The sequence below is a fragment of the Plasmodium cynomolgi genome, chromosome 8 (assembly GCF_000321355.1).
Source record: "Plasmodium cynomolgi strain B DNA, chromosome 8, whole genome shotgun sequence".
NCBI lineage: Eukaryota > Apicomplexa > Aconoidasida > Haemosporida > Plasmodiidae > Plasmodium > Plasmodium cynomolgi.
In genome coordinates, this window is record NC_020401.1 from 1,468,183 (window position 1) to 1,479,858 (window position 11,676).

The 11,676-nt window shown below is 48.8% G+C and overlaps 3 protein-coding genes across 3 annotated transcripts; 2 read left to right on the plus strand and 1 right to left on the minus strand.

The window, feature by feature from the left end:
- Positions 1–944: 944 nt before the first annotated feature.
- PCYB_084160 (hypothetical protein) lies at positions 945–5,906 on the plus strand (the record flags this gene model as incomplete). Its single annotated transcript, XM_004222154.1, has 4 exons — positions 945–5,055; positions 5,297–5,349; positions 5,459–5,557; positions 5,782–5,906. Coding segments are annotated over 4 exons (4,388 nt in total), but the record flags the coding sequence as incomplete, so codon positions are not given.
- Positions 5,907–6,601: 695 nt separating this feature from the next.
- Positions 6,602–8,770, minus strand: PCYB_084170 (hypothetical protein; the record flags this gene model as incomplete). Its single annotated transcript, XM_004222155.1, has 3 exons — positions 6,602–8,306; positions 8,367–8,385; positions 8,527–8,770. The coding sequence occupies 3 exons, from the start codon at positions 8,768–8,770 to the stop codon at positions 6,602–6,604; spliced, it is 1,968 nt and encodes a 655-aa protein (XP_004222203.1).
- A 1,070-nt stretch (positions 8,771–9,840) lies between these two features.
- PCYB_084180 (hypothetical protein) lies at positions 9,841–11,229 on the plus strand (the record flags this gene model as incomplete). The annotated part of the gene is made up of 2 exons (XM_004222156.1): positions 9,841–10,300; positions 10,486–11,229. Exons 1-2 carry the CDS (start codon positions 10,268–10,270, stop codon positions 11,227–11,229), a joined length of 777 nt encoding a protein of 258 aa, XP_004222204.1. The 5' UTR covers positions 9,841–10,267.
- Between the last annotated feature and the right edge of the window lie 447 nt (positions 11,230–11,676).

Consider the following 11,676-nt stretch of genomic DNA (forward strand, 5'->3'; position numbering starts at 1 on the left):
CCATCCCACCGCTAACCATCCCACCGTTAACCATCCCACCGCTAACCATCCCACCGTTAACCATCCCACCGCTAACCATCCCACCGTTAACCATCCCACCGCTAACCATCCCCCCGTTAACCTTTCCCCTTGTGCAGGGCCTCGATCAGTCCACAGCCAGCAATGGGCTATTCACCGTCATAGAGAGGAAGCCCCTCTCGTCACTGTAAGTGGGGGCGGAGTTCCGAGGGGCTCCGTTCGCCCGCGCCAGCAGCAGAGCGGCATGCATGGTGTATGTGGTACTCCCCCCGTGTGCACACCACGTCGGCCATGCTTGGCAAGTCTGTCATGCCGGCCACGTCTAACACGCCTTCATCACCCCATCCCTCACGTCTTCCACTTCATTCCACACCGCTTCCCCCCCCTGCAGCGAGAACAACGAAAGCCTGAACCTGAGCAACCTGAGTGACCCCCTGAGCAATTCGATCGATGGGGTAAATAAAAAGGCAAAGGATTACACCACCCAAAACACAGATAATATTTGTGAAATATATCGCCTAAACACATCTCAGCTTTTAAACGACCAACTAGAAAATGCAGTAAGCAGAATCAGTTACGTGGATGATGACGTGTCTTCCTTTTATGACTCGGAGAAAGAGGATGAATTTTATTTCGACAACGATATTTCTACGCTGGGCTCATGCTATTCCGTTTCAAGTCCCACCAAAATAAGTAAAGGAAAAAAAGCAAGAACGAGCGTCGTTGCATCTGTTTCTAAGAGGTATGCTGGTGGAAGGGGTTCCGGTGGGGGAAGGAGTAAGCAGAACCCGTTTTTTGATCCAACTCTTCGAAATGACTCCCCTGTGAAGGGTAACCAGGTTGGAAAAAACAGAGAAGGTAGTAGAAACCCCAGTAGATACACACAACCATACGATTATCACGATAGAAGAACGAGATTAGCCACAATGGATGCATCGAATGAATCTCTTCCAAATGAGGATAACACAGATGAAGAAGCAGAACTAGGGAAGCAAAAATACAAGGATGAATTAGGACTCTCTCAAAATAGCAGTGATGAGAAGGCAATTCGGGTAAATAAAAATGTATACAGAATTATCAATATTGGAGGAAGGGATGGAGATGAGGATAAAGAGACTGTCATTAGGAGGATAGCGCAGGTGAGGAAGAGTATGATGAGGGAGAAACAGGCAGAGGTCGAGGTCCATGGGGAAGAAGCGGATGAGGCAGGTCAGGCATATCGCACAAATGAGGCATATCGCTCAAGTGAGGCATATCGCGCAGATTCCTCGGAAGGGGGATCTCCGCCCCACTACGACTCAGCATGGAATGTGTCCAAATTGAGGGACCTACACACGGGCAAAGGAGGACCCCCCCCCAAGGGGGCATTCAAGGAAGACCCTCAAGGGGATAGAGGTCACAACCGATTTAGCGAAGGCCACTATTTGAGGCAGAATGAGAAGTTCTCTCGGTACAACAGTGACAGGAGAGTAAAATACATGCAAGCGAAGGACCAGGGGGGGGACATCTACATGCAGATCGACCGGGGCGGTGACAACTATGGTGAGAGTAACTACGGTGGTGGCGATCATGATGAGAGTAACTACGGTGGTGGCAACTATGATGAGAGTAACTACGGTGGTGGCAACTATGATGAGAGTAACTACGGTGGAAGCAACTACGACGGAAGCAACTACCATGAGAGAAACTACGATGAGAGCAACTACCTGGATGAACCATCCCACTACAGCTACGAGCACACCAAAGAAGTGGAACCAAATGGGAATGCACAATTTAAAAAGAGAAAAAAATATATGTCCCTTTCGAAGCAACCCGGACAGGGCACTGCTGCCGATGCACAAAAATGTCAAATCAGTGAGAAGGAGGATGATGTGAGCCACCACTACCTACATGGAAATGGATTGCACGAGAAGAAACAGGTTAGGAATAGCAGACCGTTTGCAGATCTCCAACAGGATATAGACCGAGGGGGGGCGTCATTCCAAGGGAGCGAGGCGAATGTGGATCTGAGTGGCAGCACCGATGGAGGGATGGACCATGTTGAGGAAGAAGCCTTCAAGAGTGGAGGAGGAGCCCCCCTGCGCGGTCGATACGGAGAGAGCGGAGAAATGAGGGAGAGAAGGGGGAGAAGCGAAAGGAGGGAAAGGAGCGAAAGGAGCGGCAGCGGTGAGAATGCCAACCACCGCGCTTATCGCTTCCAGCAGTACAGTGGCATCGCAAAAGGCTGCCACCGCGTCGCGCGCGTGAGGAGAGACACCGGATTCAGTGCCGACGGAAATGCGAACCCCGCAGCGGATGAGAGGTATGGCATCGACGAAGGGGATGGCGAAGGGGGCGGCGAAGGAATCCACGAAGGGGTCGACGGCTCGAAGCATTTGCAAGTGAATAAAAGAATGCACCATGTGAACCAGCAAAACAGACACGAGTACCTACACGGAAATGTGCATCCGCCACGAAGCATGCACATTAATGGCTATGATAAGACACAGAAGGGGAAGTACCACCAGGGGAACTACGCCTATGAGGATGAAAGCATGATGGGTCTTAAACAGGATGAGTTATTTGCGGGGGAGGGGTATCCTGTGCGTGAGATGCACTCAGGGGAGGAAGGAGGCGCAACCACGTACTTTAGAAGTGCTCATAGTAGGGGTTACAAAAAGGAACGTGGAGAGGAGGATCAGGATAAGGATGGGGATGAAGAACGGGTGCATGAAGGGGCTAATTATAAGAACGGCAGGTATCGAAATGGGAGGTACCCAGTAGGTGTGTGGGGGACGAACCAAGGTCGGATGAACGATCGCTACCGTGTGGGAGAGAACTCGTTTACGTACTGCGATGAGCGCAGCTCCAGTAACTCGCACGCGTATCATCGAAGTGAATACGTGAGTGGGATGAACCCGTCCTATCGAAGAAAAGGTTCGAGTGAAAACCAGATAAACGCATACGCACGTGGGGGAAATAGGAAGTATGACGAAGGGCACAGTGGTGGTGATCCGCACGATGGTGATGATGGGTCTGGTTCGTATGTCGGAGCCCATCCCGCGGCTGCACCCGGGGGGTCCAACTACCCGAGCGATTACTACAGTGGTAAGTATGCACACCAAAGGTTGAACAGTCACTCGAATGGAAAACATAATGCTGGGAGCCATTATCACAGAGAGTACAATCGTATTCACGAGAGAAGTAGCTATGAAGGGGAGGAGGAGTATTACGAGGAGGAGCTTCATCCTCATCACGGGGGACTCCCATCAGAAGATCACGCAGGTTATTATGACCCACGTGCCATGTCATACGAAGAGTACGCAGAGTTACAGACACACGATGATCAGAGGTACGCCTTTTCCAAGAGGACCCCTCCAAGCAGTCAAAACGGATATCCAGCCGGTGGAGCTTACCAGCAAAATGAAGGAAATATTTGCACCCTCGATGATCAGAAGACACGAGACAATGAAGACGACGTAGATGGTGATGACGATAAGGTTAACATAAATAGGGAGAGTAATCCCCCCACGGTGGTAGTTGGTGCTCGTGTATTGACTGATAAATCGACTCACGCGTTAAGTGACGTTAAGGAAAATATGACAGGGGTGATTGTGGGGGATGCAGGACAGGTCAGTGAAGGCGCGCAAATTCGTTCCACCACTGGGGGGGGAGATATGCCCATTGATAATGCCACCAAGGTTAGTAACGCGGCCGTGGTTGGGAACGCTCTCCCGTCGCAGATCGTCACGCAGAGTACCACTCAGGGCGTTCCTCCCGCCGTGCAGGCAAACCATCCAGCCAAGGAAGCACAGCCACAACAAGAAGTGCTACCACAACCGCCGCAGCCACAGCAAGAAGTGCAACCACAACCGCCGGTGAAGCGCAAGCGGGGGAGACCCAGATTGAAGAAAACTACCACCCCTTCGGAGGAGGCCCCATCGAACGACTCTCAAAGCAACGCGCCAGCCGCGCAAGCAGGGGCCGGCCCCACCGTGCTGCTGAATAACCAAACGGGTGCCCCCGCCAGTGGCCAGAACGGCAACGTGAGCAGTGAACAGAACCACCCCACCCTCTACAGTAACATGGGCTCCCTGATGAACCCTGCCTATAACAACCAAATCGGTAACCCCAATGCTCACATGCAAATAACAGTGGAACAACCCCCGAGTTACCAGTTAGGAGGACCCCCCCAGGTGTTAGGGCACCCATCAGGGCAGTTACTTGGACAGCCTCTAGGACAACCGCTTGGACAGACGCCGGGGCACCCACTGGCGGACCCGCACAACCCGATGAACCAGTTAAGCCAAATGAACCCCTTGAGCGCGCAACTGGCGCAGCAGATGGGTCTGCCCCTCGGACAGCACCTGATGAACCCCCAAGTGGGCAACCATATTGGTCACCAAATGGGGCAGCATATTGGACAGCAGATGGGGCAGCAGATGGGGCAGCAAATGGGGCAGCAGATGGGGCAGCAGCTGAGTCAGATGAGTCAGATGAGCCAACACATGAATCAGCAGATGGGGCAGCAGCTGAACCAGATGAGCCACCACAACGGATACCTCCTCCCAAACAGAACGAACAACCACTTTAATGCAAAAATGAACGACGATCAGTACAACCAAGCATACGGATCCTTCGAACCAGATGCAGCAAGTCATGTAGATCCCAATTTGTGTAGCAGGAATTTTGAACATATGAGAAACAACAGAGACAATATATCCTACGAGGGAGACGATAGAGAGTACCAAACGAATAAAAGAAGGATAACGAGATCTAATAATGGAAGTGGGTCGGAGGAGAGGCATTCTGAAAAGGAAAATAAAAAGGTACAGAAAAGACGAGGGAGAAGACGAAAAAATGATGTGGAGCAAGGAGACACACATTATAAAAGAAGCAACAGTAGTAGCAATCAAAGTAACGTGAACCATGCAGAAACGAAGTCGGTGGACTCGTATAGAAACAAATCTAATGGCGATAGCAACTCCAGAAGTGAGCACAGGACGGATCAGGACTTCTCCACGTTCGTGGATGAGAACAACAAGGTCGTTTCGTACAGTACGTTTGAAAAAAAGGGGGTTGCGGAAAAACGGCCTAGCGCGTGGCGCCCATTCGTTTGGCTCACTCGATTGGGGGTGCACTTGCGCCATCGACGTAGTATCCCGTGCCGCTACCTTGCCATGTGATGTCTAGTGATATTACGTGATGTCCCGTGATATTATGTAACGTCTCGTCATATTATGTGACGTCTCGTGATATTATGTGATGTCATTTTATTTTATTTTTTTTTTTTCCGAAGGAGTCGCCTACAGCCCCGCGGACACGGTGTGGGAAAGGCTGTCCGGTGTTAAGGTAACCCCGCGGAGACCCCCCATGGGCACCCCATAGGTGTGCACCCTCCTGCGCATTATGCAGGAGAGCTCAACTCCCCTACAAACTGTTTATTTCCCCCCTTTTACAGATCGGCCCGCTGATACTGACGGCCCAAAGCAGAACGACGAATGTCATTTTGGCCAAAAACAGATCCATCGAGCTCGGCAACATAAACCACAACCTCATAGTAATTTTAAAGAAAAAAAAAAAAAAATAAAAAATAAAATAAATAAATAATATATGTATATGTATATGCACTCGTGCATTTTACATGCACATGCGCATGCACTGCTTGGCTGCGTCCTGCGGTGCGAACAGATGTGGCCGCCACGTTGGTGCCCTTCCCGCCGCTTGGCGCATTTTCTTCGTTCCTGCCCTGCCATATATCCGCTTGCCCCGCCCTCAACGCAGTATGGCTACATTTACAAAGGCGACAACGTCAGGCTGACCATCGGAAAGGAGACGAGATCAGTGAAGACGGGCTCGCTGTTCTTCCTGCCCAGCTACAACGACTGCAGCATACATAACGATGATGAGTAAGTGTAGCGGTGGTCCCCCCGCGAGTGCAGCGAGAATGCGAAAAGGCACACACGAAAAAGCATGCAAAAAAGCACACGCGAAGGTGTGCTGGTGTGTGCAATTTGGGAAATACTCCTGTGGTCACCCTGTGCGGTTGCACGTCTGCCCTGCGTATCTTCTACTTCACCCCCCATTTTTTCAATTCTTCCCCTGCTGCAGCCTCGGAACCGCCAAAATATTTTTGTGCTTTGTTTATCTGAGCGACGTCATCTGAGTTGACCTAGACACACCCTCCATTTGGCAATTTTCTTTTTTTTTCTTTTTTTCTTTTTTTTTTTTTTTTTTTGACGACGTTATATGTCACCCCTCATTTGTGTGATTCGTTTCGAAAGCGAAATGTTTTTTTTTTTGTATGCCTTTGTATGTGCATGCGTATTTGTGTGTATTCGTGCGTGTTCGTGCGTGTTCGTGCGTGTCCCTGCGTGTGCTTACGTGTGTATTCCCTCCAACGGTGCAGTAACCGCTGTGAAAAGTACCAAAACGATCATTTGGCTAGCTAGTACATAAATGAAGGGAGTTCCTAAGGGAACCACCAAAAATAAAAAAAAAAAAAAAAAAAAAAAAAAGTTATATGGTAAGAGGATACCTTCTTCGCGATGCAAACATTGACTCGGCAATCCACTTGCACAGGTGGATGAGCTGCAGTTGGAGACTACGGCACGTCCGTCAGCGTATAATTTTGAATGCAGCAGTTGATGTAGAAATGTGTAATGCTATTCTGTGACTTGAGTAGAGTGAATCGAACCAAGTTTTTTCCGCCACGCATCTTTTGGAGGATCTCAACTTCGAGGACACAGTCGAATAAGTTATACGTGAATTGCGGGACGGACGTTTTGTTTGAGTTGTACTTTCTGTTGTGTAGTGTTGGGAATGCGTTTTTTTTATCATCATTTGCTCCCTGTCGTGTGGTTTCTTCGATGCGGATGCTGATGGGGGGCGCGTCCTCCTGCTCCGTCTCGGTTGATTCGCACAGGGGGGGGGAGCATCCACGAGGGGAGCGCCCACTGTGAGCACTTCGCCCACTGTGAACACTTCGCCCACTGTGAACACTTCGCCCGCTATAAGCACTTCGCGCGCTGTCACCACTTCGAGCACCGTCACCACTGCGTCCACTGTCACCACTTCGCCCACCGTCACCACTTCGCCCACTTCCTAATATGGCAGAACTACCAGAACTATCAGCAGGGTTGCCTCCCCCCCGGTGGTAATCCGCGTAGGACTCCGAGTCGTCCGTGCCTCGACTGCTGTCCGTGCTTCCCTGATCGTTGCTGCCAAAGAGACGTCCGCTCGTTTTCCAGTTGGCCCTTTTATTCTTCCTACCCGTCCAATTTTGCACATCATCCGTGAGCACATTCGTTGCATGTTCCTCCCCTTCTGAGAGGTTCAAACGGCTTGTCTTTCCATAACTCGTACAACCATTCGCGTTCTGTTTCGTTTTGCTGCTTCCGTACCTGTAATCATTCCCTTTGAGCTTACCCTCCTGTGTGTCTTCTTCTTTGTAGTTTCTTTTTCCCCATCCGAGTGTTCCTCCTACTTGATACTTTGCATAGTCAAATATAAGGATGGGAATTCCCAACATGACGGATAAAATTTTTAACTCTCGGACGAGGTAGAAGTACGTGTTGGAGTTTTGTACATTTAGATGCTTCAACAAATTTGTGAAATTGTCTATTCCTATGCATGCTATATTGGCTAGCTGGCTTGCAAATGGGTTCTTTTGATCCCCTTTTTTGGGTCTCCTCCCCCCTCTTCTTACATTTGCCAAAAAGGAGACAAGTTCGCTCCAATTTCGGACCCGAAAAATGAATAACCTGTTAAGTATGTCCTCCAACGAGTGCTGGTTTTTTCTCCCCCTTTTGATTTTTTCTTTTAAAATATTTTCAATTATTGTAACATCGTTAATGTAGCTGAAGTGTATGAACACCGCGACTGCAGTGGGGGAGCTCCCAGAGAGGAAGTCGAACAATAAATTGAGCGAAATTATTTTATTCATTTTTATTTTTTTCCCATAAAAGAAATATATTTTAGACCCTTGGAGTCCATTTCCGAGGAGCTTGTTCAGTTCGTGACTGTTCGTTTTAACAGAGGTCACTTCGCTCAGAGATGCCTTCATGTAATTGGAGTAGGCCAGGAAGTCCTTCTCCAGTCCCTCCAACGGTTTGCAGCTAGCCATACGCACTGAGACGCTATTCTTTGCAAACTCTCCCGTCGCGCCGACTGATCTGTTGTTCCATGAGCTGCTGTTTCCGGAGCGGTTGTTCCCTGAGCTGCTGCTTCCTGAGCTGCTGTTTCCTGAGCGGTTGTTCCCCTTTAGGTGCGTCCACGAGTTGACACTTTTGAGCACCGAGTACTTTCTCCTTCCGGGGGGGGAAGTTGGTAGGGCGCGTCCTTGCCCCGTGGTAGACTTAGACGTCCACGTTGACGCTGAGGCTGACTCTGATGGGGAAGATGAGGACGACTCGACCGAGTCGCTCAGGGAGTCGACCTGTGCGCCTCCAACTGCACCTCCAACCGCACCGCCAACTGCACCTCCAACTGCACCTCCAACTGCACCTCCAACTGCGCCTCCAACCGCACCGCCAACCGCGCCTCCCCCATCGTCCGTGTCTTCATGACTCCCACCGTAGCAGTAATTTTCGTGATCACTCACAGGGTAGTTGTAACCACGGAGGGGGTCTTTCGAGCAGTCCGCTTGGCCTTCTTCCCCCTCATCCTTTGGCACTCCCAAGTCGCGCAAGTGGTAACTAAACAGTTCATCCTGTCCTGCAGTGACCTCCTGCAATTTGAAAGGGGTGCATTTTGCAATTTGAAAGGAGAGCATTTTTATGTGCCGACGCACGTGTATGCAGTATGGGGGGTGTGCATATGGCCAGGTATGCATATGACCAGGTAAGCACATGGCCAGGTAACCATATAGCCTGGTATTCATATGGTCAGGTATGCTCATGGCCAGGATGCACTTATCACTATCGCCCGCACATCTTTGGGGTGAACTCATAAAAGATTGCCAACCTCCACGTCCACGTCCTCCAGAAAATTCGTGCTTAATTTCTCAACTGCGGGGGGGAGAGGAAATGCATGGGGGGGTGGGCCTCCACTACAACGTGCATATGGACGGTGGGGGCATGCCGTTGTAGACGCATACGCATAAATATGTACGCATAAATATGCACGCACAAATACATACACATGAATACACACACATGAATACACACACATGAATACACACACACGTGCGAAATGCGTGCTTCCCGCGAGGGGCCACTCATCTCCGAAGGGACGTACTTACTCGTATTTATGTTGAAGGCATACAACCTTTTCTTAATTTTTTCCGGGAGATTTAAATACTCTATGTCGGGCCTCTCCATCGTTCCTCACACGTTCCTCACACGTTCCTCACACGTTATGGATGGCCCAACGGAGGTGCACATTTTTTGGAGGTTTGCATAAACCGGGGGAAAGCGAAACGGATAGGAGGGGGGGCATGCTATTTGGCGCAGTTTCAAAGAATGGGAAAAATGGGAAGATGGGTGATAGAGGAGTGTGGTCAACTCAACGGATGAGAAGCACTTAACTGCTTACCCACTGAACTGCTTACCTACTGAACTGCAAAAGTGCAGGCAAATGAAAAGGAAAAGGCTGGTGTGGTCAGAAGGCAAGCCACAGGGAAAAGAGGCAATGCATGCATAAACTTACACGCATGTGTGAAAGTAGCACCTCATCATGCAGGAGATTTGCGCACTGCCCTGAGTTGAGAAATGGACCTCATTACGACTTCAATCCTTGGAGTGCACCTTGACCTCATGACGTGCGTGTGTTGCATGGCTAGGTATGTACATACTGGCTAGGAAAGGCAGCCTTTTTTTTTTTTTCTTTCCTTCCAAGGGCATTACAATTGACACTTCACCGCCGCTATTTCTTTGCATACCAACGAGCGAAATTTTTACATTTTTGGAACAGGGAAGGATTTACTCGGATTTTCTCGGATGTGCTCAGATTTGCTACGACTTGCTCGGACATGCTAGGGGTTGCATTTTTTCTTTTTCTCACAAGTACGTGATGGAAGGAAGGACATGTCAGGCCGGCCAGCCATTATGCATGTACGCCTCCTTTTTCTCCACGTTGCGCACATGGCAATAACCCCCTTTTAAAGGACTTAAAATAAGCATTTCCTCCCAAAGGGTTGTACGCCTTTTTTTGCGTCGAAGGGTGGGGGGGGCTCTGCACACTGTGCCATATGCATGCACACAAAGCGTGGCTGTGTGTGTAAATTGGCCTGAGGGCTGGATAGTTTAAGACCACAGGAGAGAGAGTCACCATGGAGTTGTCGATAGACGCGCTGAAGGAGAAGGTGAGTTCATTTGCATCGCATCGCATGGCATCATATCGCATGGCATCGCATCACATCGTATCACACCGCATCACATTGGTGCTTTCGGAAAGGGCACTTCTGTATACCTACACATGTACGTATATACAAAGGGAACTACACCACGTGATTCACTTGATGTCCTTGTCCCCTTTTCCACCTCGCAGTTCCTCAACATGAACAGCGACATCGAGCTCATCGAGCGAAAGCTGAAGGACGAAATGTGCAAAATGTACGAAGATGACATAAACCCGTTCCTAATTCTTAACGACTTTGAAAATATAAAAAGCGAGCTACACAGAATCAACAAAGAATTAAACGTCCTCTATGAACGAAAAAAAATGAGCATACAGTACATGCACAGGCAAATGCAAAATTACAATTTTTTGCTCAACTTGGAAAATAATTTAAATATTACTTCCAAGGAGTTTATGAATTATCACAACTCGGAAATTATTTTAAATAATTTTTTTTACGACAACATAAAGAAATTTTTGCTCAACATAAATTACGATGAAATTAACGAGTTGTTACAGCTGGACCATCTGCAGAAATGTGTGGACAGCAAAGGGGAACAAACAAGTGGCAACAACTTAAGCGATTTAGGGAAGGAAGCAGCGAACGGGAAACCTGCGCTGTGTGACTCGGCCAGTTATAAAAACTACGGAAGTAGTAGCGATTTGAAGGATAACGAAAAAAGGGGGATGCTGAATAACGGAAACGTCGCAGAGGACAGCAAAAACGAACAGGTGAACAAAGGAAATGCCACCGATAAGGAGAGCTTGTTTTGCCCCATCGACGACGCTACCTTCCAGTCCGTCCCCGCGCTCATTCGACGGAGAGCCAAGTTGGACGACATCAACCTGATATACAAGTCTCTGTACGACATGGCCATAAAGAAGGGCAGGTGAGTGCGCGATTGGAATTTGTCCATTTGGGAATTTGCTTATTTACGGATTTGCCATTTGCCCATTTGCACACCGTGCAGACACCTTCACACGCTTGCCCCTCCCCATGTGTGTACTTCCCCCGCAGCTGCCTCCCCGTGGAAAAGTCCGAGCTGACTCAGATGAATCTGCAGGTCTTTGGACAGACAGGTTGGTCCATCCTGCGAGACGAGGTTGTTTTTTTCTATTTGTTGCAGTTCTTCGCCATTTTATTGTTTTATGATATTTTATTATATTATATTTTATTATATTATATTATATTTTATTATATTTTTTTTTTCCCCATTTTGCCTGAACGGTTCATATTTTTTATCCCCTTTTGCCGCCAATTTTTTTTTTTCCCCCACCAGGAGAAGCCAAAATAGCTACCTTGCGATACCTGAAAATTATAGAAGTTATTAACAAGTAATG